We start from the raw sequence: 21,203 nt of genomic DNA, 5'->3' as shown, positions 1-21,203 counted from the left end.
TCGATCCAACACACCAGAGCCTCATTTGTAAGTTAATATTGTCTCAACCATAGTGAAGGTCTTCAACAGCAATAAAAGTCAGCATACATAAGATATTCCAAAATTATGTGTGACTGCTTCTTGTGTGAACCAGACAGAGGACAGGAGGCGGACATTAATCCTATCAAACTTAAGCTTTTCCATTTCCTCTCCCCGCCCTCCCATCCCGGTCCCAGCAGCTAACCAATGATGCAGAAGAGGGGGAAAAACGGTATTGAATATGTCTTTCTTCCTGACCTACAGAGTTCCATGGCAAGAGGCACTGAGACATTGGTGGCACGTTGCAGTTATCACAACATACAGAATATGGGAAGGAAGGGAACTATATGGATAAGGGTAGAGACAAAGGTGGAGTTATATAGTAAACCTGGCTAATATTCCTATTAATTGTTCATTTTGCCTTTATTTATAAATGGAGCAATTATTGAGTGGTCTAAATAATTTCTTTAGGGTATGTTGTTACCTTTGAGATCAGCTTTTTAATATTTTAAAATGGAAAAGTAGCATAAAATGTTTTAAATAGATAAGAGAGGAAAAAGAACTAATCAGCACTAATGTTTCCATATGCTGTTTATGAAAAGGATTAAAGAGGGTCCCTTATTTACAACATTGTCAGCGTCTGCATACTGCTTAGTTAAGCTTAATTGTGGTTTAAAGGTGAATGCAGTGTGCTGGTGCACAGGCTGAAAATCACAGCTGCTTTGCTCTTCGCATCCCCCTGCTGCTCTTGTGGTGGCAGGGAGCTAAGCCACGGTTTGGCTTAGCATTGTGTCCAAATGCAGGCTCATGGTTTGTTTCCCCCCAACAACCAAAGAATGTGCCCAGCTTCAACATAACACTGAATAAACCAAGCCACATTTTAGGTCCTAGCAGCCTACCAGTAGCAGGGGTGGGGTAGGAACGGGGTGGTTGCAATTTTCAGTAGTATATGTTGCATGTTGACCTTTAAACCATAGTTAGCAATACTGTAGTTTAAAGTGATTTGTGAACCAGGTTACAGGGTTGTACAGTATGTCAAATATTATTTCCTCTAATGCAACATTTGTCTAATAATTCAGTAGTTTTATGGAAAATAGAAAATATTCTGAGTCAATTCCATACAAATGTTGTAAGATATTATCTCAGGGTATGGTGGCGCTGTGGGTTAAACTACAGAGCCTAGGACTTGCTGATCAGAAGGTCGGCGGTTCGAATTCCCGTGACGGGGTGAGCTCCTGTTGCTCGGTCCCAGCTCTTGCCAACCTAGCAGTTCAAAAGCACGTCAAAGTGCAAGTAGATAAATAGATACTGCTCCAACAGGAAGGTAAATGGCGTTTCCGTGCGCTGCTCTGGTTCGCCAGAAGTGGCTTAGTCATGCTGGCCACATAACCTGGAAAGCTGTACGCCGGCTCCCTCAGCCAATAAAGCGAGATGAGCGCCGCAACCCCAGAGTCGGCCACGACTGGACCTAATGGTCAGGGGTCCCTTTGCCCTTACCTTTATGGTCTGATTGCATGAGGCCCCCACTTTGCTGAAGCTAAGCAGATGAGTGCCTGGATGGATGACTGCCTGGGAACCACATGTACTCTGCTTTGAGTTCCACAAAGGAGGGAAGAAAGGAGGGAGGCATACACATGTAAAAGTATGAAATTACCTTTCCCTCTGTCCTCCTGTATCCTTGGACTAATCAGAGATAGATTTAGCCCAGTTTTTAGTATCAGGATTCCACGCTGAAAAATTCTGTAAATAAAACTCTGGGCTTTTTTCAAGTATTATTACTCTGTGGAGAATTGTGCATATCTCAGGCACATTGTCTGCAAATATTGTGACATGTCAGGATGTTCCTACTTCAGTCAAGCAACTGATTTCTAAGAAGTGATGCAATTACAAGGTATTCAATAGATTTTAAATAGCTTTATGGTCTTACTGGCATTTTAAATATTCAAGCAGCACAATCCTATGCATGTTTACTTGGATGTGTGTTTCACTGTGTTCAGTGGAACAAAAGTCTAAGTCTGATTTAATATAACCTAACAAACAAAAAAAGTAAAGAAAGAGACAATTATGAGGGAAGCAGGACTGAGAGGCATACAAACTACTGTGTACTTTGTCCATTTCTCATATCCCTGGGCAACTCCTGGCTTATATAGGTGTACTTTTAACAATATTAGTTTAAATTTAGCAAAAGCAGTTAAAGTATTTTTTTTTCATTAAATTGCACCTTCACTAGGAATTAAATCTTTTTGGTTTTGAGTTTTGTCATAATACTTTACTGGAAAAAAAGATTGAACCTCAGCCTTTAACACCTTTATATACTATCAAAATTGTAAAACCAAATTCAATGGCAATCCTTTTTATTTCTCCTTTATTTCTAATTTTTTTTCACCAGTAATTTTTGAACGATTGTTTCCATTGATATTAAACATGCATTATGCAATAGCTGTTTGCCTAGTCTAACCTGAAAATATACTGCCTAATTCTATTTTTCAGACCTAGTCCACTCTTTCAATTGATATTACTTCATATGTCTTGTTTTAGTTTATTTTCCCTTGGGTACGTTCAGTATTTTCCCTGTAGCATATGATAAAGTTCAATGTTCCTGTATTTGCATACCAGCTCACATTTTTTATGCAAGTTTCCAGTAATTCAAAACATTCTTACTTAGATCTAATGGCAGGAACAGGAAATGATTGTTTACTCTCTCTCTCTTCTTTGAATCTATTTACTATCACTATGCAAACCTGCGCTCAGTAGAAGGTAACTTGTAAATGAATCATTTAACCAGTGCCAACTAAACAATTACTTTTGGGTCGTTTTTAGAAATATGTGTGTTGGTTTAGAAGCAGAATTATTGTTCCAAGTCCAACAATCACATTTGTACAGGCAGTGTCCTAATATTCACTCTAGTGATATACTGTGTTTAAAATAGATCATTCCTCGTTAAGGAGTAAAGTAAATGACCATCGTGTTGTCCTTACTGCTGTAAAATGCAGACACTGGTGACATCTCCAACCTAGTCCTGACGTGCTGACCATAGATGCTGCCATAAACAGCACGTCCTCAGGAACAAAAGTCACGTTGTCTGGGACGAAGCATGAAATCCAACCCCTTTCGGTCACCCCACTGTTGTTTGCCTCCACCCATTATAGGAGACAGCCAGTGAGATGAGAAGTGGGAGGGTTTTGATTTTCGTCGAAAACAACTAGTGTTGAGACTGTGCCTTCTAAGTTCTCATGCCAGTTGCCACTCCAGGCCACATTTTGAAGCTCTAGTTCGAAGAGTTAGTTATACCAATAATAGTTCTACTATTTTGGGGGTGAGGAATTTTGCTATCTGGCAAGAGATTAGTGGAAAGCTTAAGTTTCCACCCCACCCTTCTGCTTTCCTGGCAGGGATCCTGTTCCTTGAAGCTGCTTTGTGGCAAGCAGAAATACGAAACGAGGCTTTCTCAAGCACGAAGTTGAACACTACCTGCTGAATTTTCTGTCATGCAGCTGTGAAAAGTGCGCTGTGAGAAACAGATGACACCCCCTACAAAGTATTTCTAGTACGAAACACTAGCTGGCAAAGATTGCCTCGTACATTGCTCACTGGCCCACGTGGCAGGACGATGTGGGAAAAGGGGAGCCTTCAGGTGACGATGTATCGCACCTTGGTCAGTATCCAGGCACTTCCGAAAGCAATTAAAAGTGCATGCGCAGAGAATGACGTAACAAGTTAAGGTACAGCGTGTAGGAATGGTTGTAAACTCCACCCCCCTCCTGTGCAACAGCCACGGGAAGAAAATTCAACTGGTGAAGTTATTCCCTTCACTGCAACCCGAAGGCTGGGAAAGGCTTTACCCGCAGAATGTTTTGTCCTGCAGCTGTTACCCAAGGAAGGCGGGCTGGGATGCGTGTGGTGGAGGGGCGGGTAACTCTACGGGGCAGCAACCCGAGAAGGGCGTTCCTGTGGCCCTTCTTGCACGTCTAAGCTCGACGAAGCGTCCTGTAGCATCCGAAAGCTTGCTCCCCACATTTGAAAAAGCCCGTACCCTATCAGCGTGCTTCCAAGCAGCCAGCTCCTCACGAGCCCAGCGCTCGACCCGGCCTCCCTGCTGCGGCTCCGCCTTCGCCGCCCCTTCCCTCAGCCGGCCTCCCCTCGCTAAGAGCCGGAAGTGGACGCGCGGCAGCAACAGCCATCCCAGCGCGGGGAGCGAAAGAGGCGGGGAAGAAGCAGGAGGAGGAGGAGGAGGAGGAGGAGGAGAAGCGGGCTTGGAGTCGAGCTCGCCAGTAAGTTTCTCGGCGGCGGGGACGACGGGAAATGGCTGCGGCGACGGCTGGTGCTTCGGGATGGAGGCTCGCTGAGGTGAGGGCGAGTCTGGAAGGCTGCGAGGGGAAGGAGAAGGGAACGGGAGAGACCCCTCGGGGGGCGTTTGCTGCAGGGGAAACGCGGCTCCGAGGGGGCGCATCCCTGCGCTCAGCCTCTCTGGGCCGCCTGCTTCCTCGCCGCTGAGGCCGCGCTTCCTCGCTCGGTCCGAAAACCCCAAGGCATACTCAAGGCCAAGGCGCCCGCCGAGGGGCTTCTTCGCTAACTCCCCTAGAGGAGGAGGAGGAGGAGGAATGAATGAGGGGGGCTGGTCTGCTTGGGTCGTCTGGCGCCCGAGGCCAGCCAATTAAGGTGGCGCCGAGGAGGAGCTGCCTGCGTGTGGCTCCACTTCGGGGTAAGGAGACGCTGGAGCAGATAAGGAGGCCTCCTCCATGCTGCCATGCGAGAAATAGGGCAGCCGAGGAATAGTCTCTCGCTTTCCCACTCCTCCCACCCACCCCCTCGCCTTCGCGGCCTTGCAGAGCAGTTGTTTTGTTTTGGGGTTTTTTGGCACACGCAAATGACTGCGTCTTCCCGCTAATCGTATTGCGTCGAGAGACTGAGAACAAGCGCTAGTTTTGACTCACCAAAACAAATTCCCACGGGTTTGGTTTGTGTGGGGGGGGGGTAATAAATTGCGGCTTGAGCATCCTTGGGCAGGTTGGCACGCAACCTAGAGACATATGATTGCTCGCACCCCAGCGTGTGTTGACAGTAGTTGCAAATGCTGCTGGTGTATCACCGGTGTCCATGTGATCAAGCCTCAAAGTAGTAATTAACGGTGGTAATATAGATGCTGTGGTGCATAGGAGCAGGTTTTTATGGCCAAAGGCCCTTGGGTACCACAAGTTGTAAAGCAGCAGTTGGACTGGGAAACATGCAGCCAGATTTGATTATCACCAGTGTTATTCCTGCGGTGTGCTATTAGATGCTAGAACAGCTAAACAAAACACTGTAATGTTGCCATGGGTGCTTATAAGAACTGTAGTAGAACTCTTTGGTTCTAGATTCAGACACTAGTGGTATTTGATTGTATTTGTGGACATCAGATATAAGGAGCAATATTAGTTACTGGCTGTTTTATATTTTGTATCATGTAAATATATTTGTTTACTGGGATACTGAAGAGCTTAATTGATTTTACTTGTTGGCCTTCTATTATTTAAAAGTGGGTTTACTTTTAAAGGTCTGATGCTCAAATGCTGAGTTTTTATCCCTTTAGACTTCTTGGATGTGTAGTCTCTTTGCTGCGAGAAAGCTTAGAAGTGTTCTGAGTGTTTATACTTCTTACTAGCTTTTTGTTACAGAAGCTGGTAGGGAGGACATATACAATGCATTCTGTATTATTTTGCAACTGCAGTTTTCTGAAGAGGAATCATGTCACAGGGTGGGATTCAGCTCTGTTTTACTCAGAGTAGACCCACTGAAAGATATGTACCTAACTTATTCATGCTCGTCAATTTCAATGTGTCCTGAGTAAAACTTAGTTGAATATCACCCATAGTTTCACAGAATTGAGACATGCTGTGGTAAACAGAAAAGAGCAAAATTGCTACATTCAAGTTAAACTTCACTTGTATATGATACTGGTTTTTGATCTTAACTGTTTGCTGTTCAAGTGACTCATTGGGCAGTTTTATATTTCACAAAAGAGTAAAGGTCTTGTTATTCAAGGAAGAGGCATAAGAAATGTAAAAGTTTAATGTGTACAGTTTTATTTGAGGCAGCAGCCGATAAGAACTGAAGCGTACAGTATATGGTAGGAGCATAAGTGTAGGTTGTACTTATTTATAGCCATTCAGTGGAAGTTAATATATTTATGGAATCTCTATATTTAGTATGCACTGACGTACAGAGGAGAAAAATAAACTATAAATGATTAGAAAATCTGTTGCTTCTGGCACCAGTACAAAACAGGACATAGTTAAAGTTCTGATTCTGCAAGTATTGAAACTTATCCACAAGTTCACTGTTAGTTGTATTTTTGCTTTAGCATGTCAAGTTAGGAACAGGAAAGAGAGAAGCAAGATGTGACAATCCTGAAAGCAGAAATAAAAGGTAATCTGGGAAAACCGAGGGAAATTCACATTTCCTAGGGATTTTCCCTATGGTTTCATGCTTAATATCCCCACATATCTTCATACTGGATATTTTCCCCTGAGGAATGTTTGTCCTCCACCCACCACATTCCATTGTCCTTTGTGGCAGGCTTTTTTGTCATTCTGCGTATGTTGCTCTTGCCACTTTGTGCTGCAGAAGTAAAGATCCCATTAACATAACTATTTTTACAGTGACATATTCAGTGTTAGCATGCTGAACTCATTTGAATGTTTTGATATGTGGAGCTGCTTTGTACAGAGTCAGACCATTAGTTCATCTAGAAATTCCCCAGTTTTGAATAGATTTTTTTCCAGCTTTGCCAGGGCATGCCAGGGATATCTGCTACTGATGTTATACGCCTTCTCTAGCTCCTTAAATGCCAGTGGCTTCAAGATTTAATCCTATGTTTTTTGTTTGCAAAGATGCCAGTATTGTATCATCTTATTAACTATACTGCACATGCCTCTGGCAGCTGTTTTAATGTCTTCCATGTCTTTCATCACATAAGATTTAATATTCTGCAACCAGAAAATTATATGGATTGTGCATTAAATAAGGATAGTGGGTTAAATTTGAGGGTGTCAATTCCAAGATCCAGCATAGGTTTCCCTTTGGAGAAAAGCAGGGAATATTGTTGCCTATTTTTCATGTGGATACCTACACTGCATCTCATACTCATCATACTCATACTGCTGGAGCATCCCCTAATAATAATAATAATTAATAATAAATTTATTATTTCTACCCCACCCATGTGGCTGGGTTTCCCCAGTTACTCTGGGCGGCTTTCAACAGAACATTAAAAAAAGAATAAAACTTCAAACAAACACTAGAAACTTCCCTAAACAGGGCTTCCTTCAAATGTATTCTAAAAGACGGATAGTTTATTTCCTTGACATCTGATGGGAGGGTGTTCCACAGGGCGGGCGCCACTACCAGGAAGGCCCTCTGCCTGGTTTCCTGTAACCTCACTTCTCGCAATGCGGGAACCACCAGAGGGCCCTCGGCACTGAACCTCAGTGTCCGGGCTGAACGATGTGGGTGGAGATGCTCCTTCAGGTATACAGGGCCGAGGCCATTTAGGGCTTTAAAGGTCAGCACCAACACTTTGAATTGTGCTCATAAACGTACTGAGAGCCAATGTTGGTCTTTCAGGACCAGTGCTATATGGTCTCAGTAGCCCCTCTCAGTCACCAGTCTAGCTGCCACATTCTGGATTAGTTGCAGTTTCCGGGTCACCTTCAAAAGTAGTCCCATGTACAGCATGTTGCAGTAGTCTAAGCAGGAGATAACTAGAGCATTCACCACTCTGGTGAGACAGTCTGTGGGCAGGTAGGGTCTCAGCCTGTGTACCAGGTGGAGCTAGTAAACAGCTGCCCTGGACACAGAATTAACCTGCACCTCCATGGACAGCTGTGAGTCCAAAATGACTCCCAGGCTGCGCACCTGGTCCTTCAGGGGCACAGTTACCCCATTCAGGACCAGGGAGTCCTCCACACCCACCCGTCCCCTGTCCCCCCAAAACAGTACTTCTGTCTTGTCAGGATTCAACCTCAATTTGTTAGCTGCCATCCACCCTCCAACTGCCTCCAGGCACTCACACAGGACCTTCACTGGTTCTGATTTAAAAGAGAGGTAGAGCTGGGTATCATCTGCATACTGATGAACCCAAACCCCCTGATGATCTCTCCCAGCGGCTTCATGTAGATGTTAAAAAGCATGGGGGAGAGGACGGAACCCTGAGACACCCCACAAGTGAGAGCCCAGGGGTCTGAACACTCATCTTCCAATACCACTTTCTGGACGTGGCCCAGGAGAAAGGAGCCGAACCACTGTATAACAATGACCCCAGCTCCTCTAGGCGTGATTGATGGTATCAAAAGCCACTGAGAGGCCCAGCAGACCCAACCTTCCACAACAGGGGGGTGGAGGGGAAGGAGAAATTGACAGATATCATCACCCTAACTGCTTCCTCTAGTGTTAATGGGACTCCCGGGTTGGCATAACCAATATTTGGATGACACACAGTTTTATTTCTTTATTCCACCTGAACCATATGGAACTGTCTCAGTGCTGAACTGTTGTCTGGAGGCAGTAATGTGTTGGATGATCATGAGGGCCAATAAACAGAAGCTCAGTACTGAGAAGGTGGAGACACTGTTGATGGACAGATGCTGTATTTAGCAGTTGGGTGTACAGTATACTGCACTCGCCTCTCAATGAGCAGCTCCATATTCTGGGGGTACTCCTGGATTCAGTGGTCTCACTTTGAGGCACAATTTGCCTCAATTGCAAGGAGTGCCTATTACCCGGTCAGGCTGATGTGCTAGCTATGCCATCTAGATAGCCATGCCATGATGATCTAGGCTCCTGTAGTCTCTAGTCTGAACTGTTGCAATGCACTCAATATTGGATTGCTCTTGAAGATGGTCTGGAGATGACTGCTAGTACAGTATGCTGACACAAAAACATAAGCAGGTGTGTCTGTGTACAGTTATCTAAGAGCAATTATTGGCTTTTAAAGTCCTTCATGCACTGGACCTCAGTTACTTTTCAAAGGGCCTTCTCCCAAGGGAAGCTTTGTTTCTCATGTTGATGGACTTAGTCCACTGTGTGGTGACATAAAAGAGCACTTTCTCTTTTTTGTGCAAAACCCACACACACCCCATGCCCAGTAGAACTCTCTTCCTGTGGGAGTGCAGATGGTGGACTTGGGTGGATTTACCTGTTGTCCCCGACATTTGGGGTAAACCTGTGAAGGACAGAATTTCTTTAGGTCTTCTCATGCTGTTGTTTATTAATTGGATTTACTAATGACACTTTTAATTAATGTATCTTTTGGGTTGTATATTTTATGATATGTTGTAAACCACCCTGGGATCTACAAATTTTAAAATAAATAAAGTCTGGATTGAACCCATTGCATGTAATTCATTGTATATGAGCAATGCCAGATGAATGTATGGTTTCCAATGCAGAACATTCTTCTAAGTAAGAAATCTCATCTGGTTTAAAATGGATTCTAGAGTTGGACTGAGCTGTGTTGGCAAGACAGTGCAGCACAACTTTCCACAGTTATTGATGTAGAAATAAACTGCTTTTAAGTTTAGATATGCTCTTCCAAGCATTGTATTTGTGGCAATATATAGAAGTAATTAATATGTAAACAATGCACTTGTTCTAATAATTATGAGAAATGTGTAGCTGTGAGTAGCTGCTTTTAATTACAGCTGAAATATTTTATATACATTTCTTGCTTAGTCTTACTGTTATGTGTGAGTGCAGCCACTGAGTAACACTCTTATTTGTTTATTTCCATCACCTATGTTCTTTTGCTGAATTCTAATGCCTGTGCTTATCTACCCCATTCAGCTCTGTTGGAAATACTGGAAGAAGGGTAGCCAGAGCTAACCCTGACACCAACTGAAGTCTGAACAGCGTGCTTGCTGAAACTTGAGTGGCTGCACTTTTTCAGCCCCTGTTCTTAGACTACCTACAAAATTTGATCACACTCACACGTCATTCTTAGGGTTTTCATGTTCCCCTCTAGTTGGGTTATGTGTGTCTGTCTCACAGATGAAGAACCTAGGCTTTATTAGAAACCAACAGTCCTTGGGACTGTGCACCTGAATGACACAAAAGGAAGCAGGAGCAGCATTTATGTGCTGCCTCATAACACAAAATTCTATAGGCTACTTAGCGCAAACAAAATGCATATGCAGCTGGTTTGAGAAATGAGACAAGTGGTTGCTGATTGATACTGCATTGTTTTTCATTTTACAAGCATATAATAAAAGCTTGGACCTAGTTCTTGAAGCGGTTTTAGAAATCTACCATTTTGAAATACTTTTTCATTTGATTTTGCAAATATAGTTCATTTTGTTTCTAATGAGTGTTTCTCCTTCCAGTGCTTCTGAATCTGGCTTTGAACATTTTGGGGCCAAGGATTTGCAGAAGAGGTGACTGGAGTTGTTAATGGACATCTGTTTTCACGGCATGGCCCAAATATCTAGCAGCAATGAAGTCAAACAGCGTTCATCACCATCTTTGGGCACAGCAAAGGCAAAAGAAGTGGACAAAGAGGAGGCGCTGCAGATGGAAGCTGAGGCTCTAGCTAAGATGCAAAAGGAAAGAGTGGTAGCTGGTAACAGACAAAGTGTTGACATTTTAAGCAACTCTTGGCCAACTGTACAATCCCACAGGAAACAGGACCACGATCTTATGGTGTTTCCAGAGTCCGATGCCAAGAGAAAGATGGATGATAAGTTAAATACAATTGAGATAGAAAAACTAAGCCATGCTGAGCTAGAGAAACTACTACTTGAGGACAATTCTGAGTCAAGCAAACACACCACGTTGCCAGCAACTCCTATTCTGAGTTCATCATTTTCTTCACAGTTTTATGCCAACCCTACTATTCAAAGAGGACAGTGGACACCTGGGTTTCCTGGGCCTTCTACTTGCACTGTACCTTCTATTTACCCAGCAAATTCTTACAACAAACAAGTTGGTATCTTTCAGAATGGCTTCCATCCAGGTATGTCCACTTACCAGTCTTCAAAGCCTATTTATCTAAGTCTTCCAGAGAGGTCCCAGTACATTACATATGCACTGCCTGCTACTTCAGCCTTCCATCCACAGAGAAGTTTGCCTATATATCATCCAACACTTACCCCTGAAATGGCAAAAGTATTTGATAAGATAGCAAGCACTTCAGAATTTCTGAAAAATGGGAGATCAAGCACAGACTTAGAAGTGACTGCTACTAAATCTACAGTTAACTTACCAACCTCTGAAAACTCCAGTGATATTAGTAAATTTGATTGGTTGGATTTGGATCCTTTAAGTAAACCGAAAGTCGACAGTATGGATATATTGTATACAGAAGAAGATGATGCAAAGGTGACTTGTAGTACAGTTGTAGAAGATCCTTGGGATGCTGTGCTACTGGAGGAGAAATCCCCAGGGAAATGTCGTCTTGAAAGAAAAGTTAGTGGGAAGTCTTCTTCTGGGGCAACAGTTACAAGAAGTCAGTCTTTAAACATTCGAACCGCTCAGCTTACTAAGTTACATGGCCAAACATCACAGGTAAAACATATCCTGAAAGCTTATTTTCATTTTGTAAGCTTACTTTCATTTTGAAAAGTTTATACTATTTAATGGAATGAAGAATTTGTTTCCTGCCCAATGATAATTCTACAAATAATTGATTATTAGAACTTTTAAGAAAAATTGTGAATTCGGTAACTTGTGTGTTTATTTTGCATTAATTTTTAAATTGGAAATTTTAAATTAAAAAATATTGTTCCTGATAAGTACTACAGTCACATTTTCTAAAGAGTGCAGTATAGCTTCAGACAATTGCCTTCTAGATGTGCAGAAGTCAGAAGAAAGAACGGTGAGTAGGGAGAGTTTTATTTGCCTTCATTACTGAACAGTACACAGCTGTGGGTAGACCTTATGCAGCTCCATCAGATGACAAACCTTAGAGTGAGACACAAAGTCAGCAGATTAAGGGAACCCTCTTGTTACGATAATTTTTTGGCGTGATATTTTTCCTCATACTTGTAAAGTCCTTCAACCTCATGAAAATACACATACTTGGGGCAATCCTGACTGTGGGTGGCCCTGGTTTGCAGCCCTGCTGGTAAAGTATAGGATCACAGAATTGGGAATTAGAAGGAAAAATTTAGGACCCACAAAATGTTGCCGAGTAGCCTCCTGTTGAGGCCCCACCCAGTCTAAAACAGAAGGCCTGGTCTCGTGTCTGGAAAACTTTTCGTACTGTGCTATTTAGTTCCAAAGAGATTCAGAACTGGCTTCCAGAATGGGGTTTTGTTTATGGTTTTTTTTTTTGTTTTTGGTTTTTTTTTGTTTTTTGTATCTAATAGCAGTGGTGGGTGGATACTTTATTTGAGGAATGTGAGTGAATACTCCACATAGTGCTGTGATAGGAATCCTAATCTCATGGTTTGCATACCCCAGACTTTAATTCCCCTGAAATACTGTAGCAGTTAGCAGCTCAAATATGCCAAGCCAATGCCCTCTGCATCCCTTTCCCCTATTATTAATTATTATTATTCTCCAACTAACACTTTCAACACTCTGTGCTTCTTCAAAGCTGGTGACTGTGCTCAGTCCCCATTAGGATGTTTTTGGAGTTCTTTTCCTTTTTTAAAAAATGCAGAAACTACTGTATTTTCTGTGGGCAGCTCCATTTCACCGCTAAACTAATTGGTCCAGAATCACCAAGTGTGGTATTAGAAGGGATGATTATTATTCAGTTTAATCATTATCGAAAAGTCACAAACAGTTCAGGTAGGTCAAGAGTAATCGAGTATATGTGCAAGTAAACTTAATTGTCATGAGTTCTTAAAGTCTTGTTATTCCTATACTAAAGACTTACTGACATCACATGGGCTACTTGTGAGGAAGTGGTTTCGGGATTTCTGCCATTGTGTAGTTGGTTACTTTGCAGAACTACTGTAATAAGATACTTCTGCTGAAAAAAATAATTTTTAAAGATTATTTTTCCATGTAAACAGGCTCTTCTAAAAAAATGACATTAGAAACTCTTATATTCCATATTTCATACTGATGTTGCACACATAATGTGCTATATAGTATATTAAATATATAAACTGCTTCTAAATTAGGTAGTATACACATATCATGGCCAAAACTGTTAACTTGGTCCCCAAATCTCTACGGTTTATCCTTTACAAAGAGGCTCCATCTGTGTGATTTGTCATGAGTATTAGGAGGAAGTAGACATTTAGGCCCCGTGCATGATCAAAACTATCTGGCATGGGAACAAAGCTTTACAACTCTGCAGGATAGCACTTCAGCAGAACGAAACAAAGGCCTGAGATTTAATATGCTCACAATGGTTCTCAAAAGTGTTTTTTTCCTAGTGTAGGAAGTGGCAGTCATATTAACCCCTACTGTTCATTTGTTATTCTTTAGAATGTTCATATAGGACCTCTGAGTCTGTTGGGATGTGCGCTATTTGTTTGCCATGACATGACAGCCAGATAACAATAAGATGGATTAGTCAGCTCATTTGAATGCCTAGGGTATGGATGTTTTCTGGGGCTTCTCTAGTTGTAGTTTTTGTCTTAAATTCTTCTGCAGGGATAGTCAGTAGGAGTGATGGAGGTCCACAGCACCTGGAGAGTACCACATTGGTTACCTCTATTGTAGATTATGGGTTCCGTATATGTGGTGGTATTAGATAAGATAAGATAATTTATTACGGTCAAAGACCAGCTCGTATGTGTGGTGGTGTTTTTATTATATTCAGTTATTTTGGTTTCTACCATTTTTATTGTAAATGTCTAGTTAGGGTTTGCACTGAAATACAGGATAGAACTAAATGCGTCAGATAAATTTGACTGCCGTTAAAATTAGGGATTTTTTATTCACAAAATTAAAATTAAATTAAAATATCCGGTATTAGCTTGATCTAAGACTTGGGCATTTAATTTTGTTTCCAGCTACAGAATATAATTGTTATGCTGAATCAGACCATTTAATTCAGCATTCTTCCTTGCAGGTGAAACTAATGAATCAGTTGCCTATTAAATGTAGCAAAATCCCTGGAACAGGAGCTATTGCCATTTAATTTAATGTCATGTTCACTTCTGTCAAAACACTATGTGGTATCTTCATAAATTAAACCCTTACTCTATTCACAATTCAGTTATGCTAGGTAAAGCTCAGTCTTTAAATTGGAGACATGTTTTTCTTTCTTTCTTCAACACAGGTTCTTCAGAAACCTTGATGTTGTGGAAAGTTTAAAATGACATACATATTATCAAAACTAAATCTATTGCAAGTCACATTAGCACATTGGAAAGTTATTTTCATTTTTATCACATTTGCAGCAAAATCAGAATCATGTTTACATGGAAATAAAATCTGTGAGGCTTAATATATGAATGGTTGGTTTATACCTTGGAAAGTAGGAAGAGATATGTGAGGTTAAAACATCTGGTATATTACTGTATTGTAAGCCACAGTCTTTTTCTTTGAGGAAAAAATGACAAGCCAAATAGGCAACTAGAAGTAAACACACTAAAATTCTCCTCCCATCCACACAGGAGGGGAATGTGCATGTTCAGGGTTCACTGCAATACACTTACATTGTGCTAAGTTATGGTTTAGCATTTCATTCAAACATGGCTAGCTTGTTATGTCTAGGATGAACTGTGGTTAGTTTCAACTATAGTTTGTACAAACAAGTATACTTCAAACTGTGATTTAGAATCTTGACTTGTTAAGATAAACTATAGTTGAAAATAATTGCAGTTCGCAGTTGAGACAGAATGATGCACTGTGGTTAACTGAAAACAGAAGCAAATGCTTCTAATCTTCTCTTGGCCACACTGTAGGATCAGGGGAGGAGAGGCAAGCTTGTGCATATAATCCTAGGTTTTTTTTAGTATTCCATCCAAACCAGGTTACTTTTTTTGTCTATCAGCATCATCATTTACCCACATTTCACTCTCAAGGTCCTGGGGCAGGCTACAACATTAAAACACAATATTAAAAAGGGTTTAAAACAATTTACAACAGTCACAGAACGTTGAAGAATGTACTTCATGGGAGTTGCTTGTAAAAAAAATGCCACTTTCTGTGGGTTAGAGCCCAAAGATCTTCAGGTATTAGCAGAAGACACTTGATGGCTCCCCCAGAGTAGTTTGTAGTGTGGTGGAGGGGCTGCAGCCTTAATCCAAGCCAATGTAATTTTTTTGGTACCCACTGGTTTAATTGATGCTACCCAGCAACGTGACAAATGGTAGACCAGGACCAACATACTTGTGTTATTTTATTTTACTGTTGGCTATTGAATGGAGGACTAATCATATGCTGCCTTTCAGAGTGTATTTTGGCACTGATAAATGGGACATTTCCTCTTGTGGCATGTCATATGGTACATGTGCTTTAAATCACAAGCAAATGTGTGATTTAAGCAGTTGGCACAAAAATGGCACAGGTGGCAGGAGCTATGGCATTAAAGCAACTCCTATTTTGAAGTTGTTCATATAAGACATTGTATGAGTTACTTTTTTACATTTTCCCCTAGAGATTATCTTTAAAAATTTGGATTTTGACTTGACTAATAGCAGCTGCATAAATATTTGTTCAGGTCTTTTAATAACATGAATAAAATGTTCCATAGACTTTTGAAGTAAACCTACTCACATCTTATTTCAGGACTTAATTCCACAAGAATGCCATCAAATTCTGTATATTGGAAATTAGAGGTAGAAGCCATAAAACTGGGATTATTTTAAGACTAAATAATTAGAACTAAGAAATCCTTTAGTAGGAGTTCCAGATCATAATCCATTTCACTTGCTTTTATTTGAAAAGTGGAATCAGAGAACAGAAAATACCCTGTTTATGTCTGCTGCAATATCATCATATTAAATTTGAGACTGTACGCCTCAGTTTAAATAGATGTAGGCTGCAATCCTGTACCCACTTATTTGGGAGTAAACCCCATGGAACCTCTTTCTGAGTGAGTGCATGTAGGATTATGCTGTTGGTGGTGGGGTTGGGGTGAAGATGTGTTATAATTATGTCATAATGATGTGTTTACATCTGGTTTTTCCATCTTCTGTCTATATGTGCTATGCAATATATACTGTTGATTATATTGTGTGTGTGTGCATGTGTGTCTGTGTTTAAATAAACAGAAAACGAATCCATCATCAGATAATGAGAGTACCAGGTTGAACTGGAAATTTTTCAGAGACACAGTAGTTGCGTATTAAGGTGGAGAATTTTTCAAAAAAAAAAAAAAGTTTCTATACTGGTTTTTGGTAGAAGGCCCCCACAACAGTTAAAAGCATATTAATACAACAGAAGGTACAGTACAGTATATAATAATCTACCAGAACAATATATGACAACAAAATCTCAAGATAGAAACAAGACTAAAATAGAATTTTCCAAGCTAAAGAATTAGAGTGTTCTTAACAACCCTACATTCCATACATTTAAGTGTTAGAAGCCTGAACAGACAATGAGCCACACTAAAAAAAAATTACCGTATTTTTCACTCTATAAGATGCACCTTTCCCCCTCCAAAAATTAAGGGGAAATGTGTGTGCGTCCTATAGAGCGAATGCAGGCTGCACGGCTAAGCCCAAAGCCAGAACAGGGAGACGGAGCGCTGCGGAGTGCTCCGTCTCGCTGTTCTAGCTTGGGGATGGCTACGCGCAAAGCCTCTGCAGGGGTGCATTCACCCTGCTCCCCTGCAGAGGCTACAAAGGCTATTCCCAAGCCAGAACAGCGAGACTGAGCGCTCCGTCTCGCTCTTGTAGCTTGGGGATGGCTGCGTGCAAAGCTATCCCTGAAGCGTTTGGAGCACAGCGGAACCTCGCACTGCGCTCCAAAGGCTTCAGGGATCTTTGAGGCTGGCGGTGGGGGAAAGCAGCGCTTCCCCCCACTGCCAGCCCCAAAGAGCAGGTCGAAAGGAACCTGAAGCCTCCGGAGCCCAGCGGGAACTCCCCCCATGCGCTCCAGAGGCTTCGGGTTACCTTCACTGAAGCCTGGAGTGCGAGAGGGGTCAGTGCGCACCGACCCCTCTCGCTCTCCAGGTTTCCAAGGTCTGAAGCCTCCAGAGCGCAGCGGGAACTCCTGCTGCGCTCCCAAGGCTTTGGGTGAATGCACCTAGAACACACCTTGTTTTAGAGGGGGAGAACAGGAAACAAAAATTTTCCCCCTGTTCTCCCCCTCCTATCGTCTGGTGCATCCTATAGAGCGAAAAATACGGTACATCTGACAAAAGGAATTAAGCGGTACTCTCACTTCTACCCATTCTAACTATTCAGGGGTTTAGGGCAAACAAGCAACCCATGTAAAATGTACACACGAAAACAAAAACCAACAGGGAGCATGGCCAATATCTATAGCTGCCACAATTTAACACACATGCATTTTTTTTTTGCTAAGACAGCAGCAGAAGCAAATACATTTCTGTGATCTTGAGACTTGAGGCATTTATAGCACAAAGTGATAGCAATAACCTGGAACTGCAGTGTTTGAAGCTACCTGAAACATTGCCAGAGGTGAGCAACCCACGGTCTAGACTAGAGGACCCATGGCGCCATGCACTACTTCTCTTGGTACACTTCACCCACCCCAAGAAGCCTGAAGGAAAAGAGACAGAGAAAGAATGAGTAAATGGTGACCGAATGATGTGAGGAAAGGACAAATGTTTGTGTGAATAAATGGGTGTGTGGTATGAGAGAATGAAATGTTCAGTGAACAGCACAGCTAGACAAGGTGTCTGACCCTTTATGTGCTTCGATCCCATTTGCAACCATCAATAGGACCACTTCCTGACCATTGCCCCATCCCCTGGGACTTAATTCCACACGAATGCCCTGGGAAGGTTGCCCACCCCTACCTACTCTTAGCAGTGGTAGACTGCTTTCTATGAAACAAACATATTTGGAATCAAATACACTTAGTTTTGCCAACTCTGTCCTACCTTTAGCCACTGCAGGTGAGACTAGGGCTATACTTTCACTGGCTTCTTTCTTCAAAACTTTCTTAGGCATTACAGATATAGACCATCTTAAAACATCAATATATGCAAAAATTTAAAATATATACAAAGAAGCAGCCTTCAAGATATATAGTAACAGAATTTTTCATTGGAATGTCTTCCTGCCAAACCGTGCCATTCACCGCTGTAAGAGATACTATTGACAGAAATTCAGCCACCTTTACCTCCAGGTTAATATCAGACAGGTAGAATCTGATATTTTCATTGTGACATGATGTTAAACTACCCAAAAAAAGGGGATAACACACATTTATGTAGCTGGTTGTACAATGGACAGTAGAAAATAATATGTTATACAGTGTCTAGCACAGTCAAATAACATCCACAATGTCTATCATTTCTAGGGATGTTTAAATATCTGCCCTTAACAAAAACTGAGGGGGAAACGTTCTGTTGGGCTAACATAATTGCCCTGTGTTGGGCTGGAATTATTAACTTTGAGATATAAGTGATCCTGTTATTGGTTGCATTTAAACCATAGAACTTGGGGGAGCAGATTTTATTTACAGCTGATTAAATGTTTTCTTTTTCAATATCCCTTAATCAAATTTGAATATTGCAATAAATATATTGCTTACTAGAATTATACAGTAATTCCAAGTCAATACCAATAGATATAATTTTGCTGTGTATAAGTTGGAGCCATCTAGATTTATAGGAGTCCTTAAGTAAATCAGAAAGCAGACTCAAAGGTTGGGAACAAAAATGACAATGCAGCCAGTATTTTCTAGTGCTGGTCCGTGCCCAGTATTCTATCATGTGTATACTTAATTCTGCACATACTGTCTCATACTTGGTTGAATTTGGGAGCCCAAGGAATAAGTCTCAAGAAAGGCTTATAGGAGTCATGTCTATCACTGCTTTACTTCTTTATTCTTAAATTTCAGACAGACAATGGGACCAGTAACCTGCCAACAGGAAATAAATTTCTCAAAAATGGTGATGGCCAAAATCAAGAACAAGCAGCATTTTGTGATGCCATTGCAAAGTAAGCAGTAGTGTGGTGCAAACATTTTTAAGGAAGTAAATGACAGCACTAGTTTCATTTATAGGCTTGACACTTGAGTATTTTGTTTCATGTGTCATATGTTATATTCATGCTTTTTTACTAGTTTGGAGGAAAAATGCATTTTTTAATAGTTATTAAAGCAGCAAAACACTAAGATTGATTTCTGAATTTTTACTGCATATTCATCTGGCTGTAGGATGTTTTACCATTCCTCTATTCCTGAGCTATTACTGTACAATACTATGTAATGGAGAATTGGGGGAAAGGGGAACCTGAGATTTGTGCACTAGGAAATGTTGAATTCTGTGATTACATAATTTATTCCATGATGGGTAGATTTGCATAAACTTGTTCACTTTTAAAATCTGATTCAGATGTATTTTGTATAGATTGGATGGTTTGAGATTTTTAGGATAATGGAACATTAGGTTCCATGAGTACAAGGCCAATGACTTGTCTCATAGGGTGGAGGGGAAACAAGTAAAACAGTTTTTAGGCAAATGAATTAACTGTGTGAATCTAACTCTGTTTACTATGAAATAAGTAACATTGTGAACTCCATGTAAGTGTACTTTATCTTCATCAGAGCAAGGAACTTACATACATATTGCTTACAGGTTGAGGACCAAGTTTCCCCATGACAATCTTGATACAAACTTAGGCTTTGTGCTGAGCCCAGTAATGTTGCAAAGAAACATCAGTGGAGAGAACTCAAGCATCAAGATTTCAATAGAAATTGAAGGTTTCCAACAGCCAGTGATATTTACATGTGATGGTATGGGTGTTTTCATGTTTTTATAAATGATGTTTCCATAGATCAAAAGATTATATCAAGATGAAAATTCCAAGAATTATATGCATCCTAAATTATTAGCACACAGGAGAATAGTCATTATTCTACAGTTTATGTTTTAGTTGGTTGTAAATATCAGTAGATAAGATTCCTCTTATCAAATGCATCTGGTGTAATTATTAGGGAACCGTTAAATGGGCTGGGTTTGGGTTTTTGTTTTTACTAGAACTAGTTTAAGTGTTTCAAGTCTATTAATTGAGCAGCCTGGTCAAATTTGCATGTCATGTCAGCCTTTTAAATAAGTCTGGGAATAAGCTTTTCTCGTGTGATAAAGTTGGCTACCTTGGGTTCTAAAGTAACATTTTATTATTTAGATTATCACCACCACTCTCTTAAATCAAGCAGTTTAAATTAAAGTATAATGAACAAATCATTTTCCTTGTAGTTGAAAACTTGCAGACATGTCATTGATCTTTTTATGGAGAACCCTCATAGAACTCACTGCATATTCTGGTATGGTCACCAGGTCGCTCTAATAGTGACCACTCCCCTAATAAGTTACCTTGTACTGGATTTTATGTCTTTAAAGGACTTCTGCACTTAAATCAGCTAGAAATACAAATTATACTTCATATAAACGTCTATTAACTCATTTAAATTGGAAAAACCTCAAGAGTTAGTGCAGAATAAAATAGTACTTTCTTAACTATTGTCTTCTATGTTGTTGTTTTTTTGTCTTTAAATAGCAAGTTCTCCAGTTGAGCTTATAATAATGCAAGCACTTTGCTGGGTTCACGATGACTTGAATGATGTAGACATTGACAGTTATATCTTGAAGGTTTGTGGACAAGAAGAAGTTTTGCAGAAGTAAGCAGATACTTTCCCTCTCAATATTTAAGTGGGCTTAGGGTGCTTTCAGAAAGAGAATATTGCAAATAATGCAAATGTTTGTTAATTTACTGGATTTTCTGCAAAAAGAGTAAATCTGGATTAAATGCAGGCTCTCATTTTGATGATGATGTCATGTAGACACTGGGGGGGGGGGTGGACTTGTATGTATAGCCAAGAAGATTTTTTTTGCTGATTCCTCTTCCACGCTGCACCTAAAATCTGTTTGGGAGAGAAGGTCCTCCACCTCTCAAACAGATTTATTGGGTGGTTTTGAAGCCTGCTGTATCTCCCAGACTTATCACACAACTATGCTAAGCCATAGTTAACAAAGAAAAAGAGAAGAAGCAAGGGCAGTAGCGAGTGGGAGAAGAGGAAGGGAGTACATGTTGACTGCAAAGGCATGTTACGTCTGCATTGACCACAGTGTTGCTTTCCAGATTCCAGTCACTATTACTTTCCAG

General features: G+C 40.9%; 1 protein-coding gene and 1 long non-coding RNA gene across 5 annotated transcripts in view; one reads left to right on the top strand and one right to left on the bottom strand.

Moving 5' to 3' along the window:
* Positions 1-4,144, bottom strand: part of LOC309516943 — a 7,324-nt gene extending 3,180 nt beyond the window's left edge. For 2 of the 3 annotated variants that reach the window (XR_014213083.1, XR_014213084.1), the window contains exons 1-2: positions 4,052-4,144; positions 1,673-1,758 (exon numbers count right to left, since the gene is read on the bottom strand). This is a non-coding gene — a long non-coding RNA (uncharacterized lncRNA). The other variant, XR_014213085.1, reaches the window with a different exon arrangement.
* Positions 4,145-4,158: 14 nt separating this feature from the next.
* Positions 4,159-21,203, top strand: part of PIK3C2A (phosphatidylinositol-4-phosphate 3-kinase catalytic subunit type 2 alpha) — a 50,027-nt gene continuing 32,982 nt past the window's right edge. The window contains exons 1-5 of one of the 2 annotated variants that reach the window (XM_082192824.1): positions 4,159-4,289; positions 10,374-11,553; positions 18,937-19,037; positions 19,676-19,833; positions 20,598-20,718. In XM_082192824.1, the coding sequence (XP_082048950.1) occupies positions 10,441-11,553; positions 18,937-19,037; positions 19,676-19,833; positions 20,598-20,718 (1,493 nt within the window). In that variant the 5' untranslated portion in view covers positions 4,159-4,289; positions 10,374-10,440. Of the gene's footprint in view, positions 4,366-10,373; positions 11,554-18,936; positions 19,038-19,675; positions 19,834-20,597; positions 20,719-21,203 lie in introns of both variants that reach the window. The other variant, XM_082192823.1, reaches the window with a different exon arrangement.

This window comes from Podarcis vaucheri, assembly GCF_965113315.1.
Source record: "Podarcis vaucheri genome assembly, chromosome: 1".
Taxonomy (NCBI): Eukaryota; Metazoa; Chordata; class Lepidosauria; order Squamata; family Lacertidae; genus Podarcis; species Podarcis vaucheri.
This window is presented reverse-complemented; position numbering and strand designations above follow the sequence as displayed.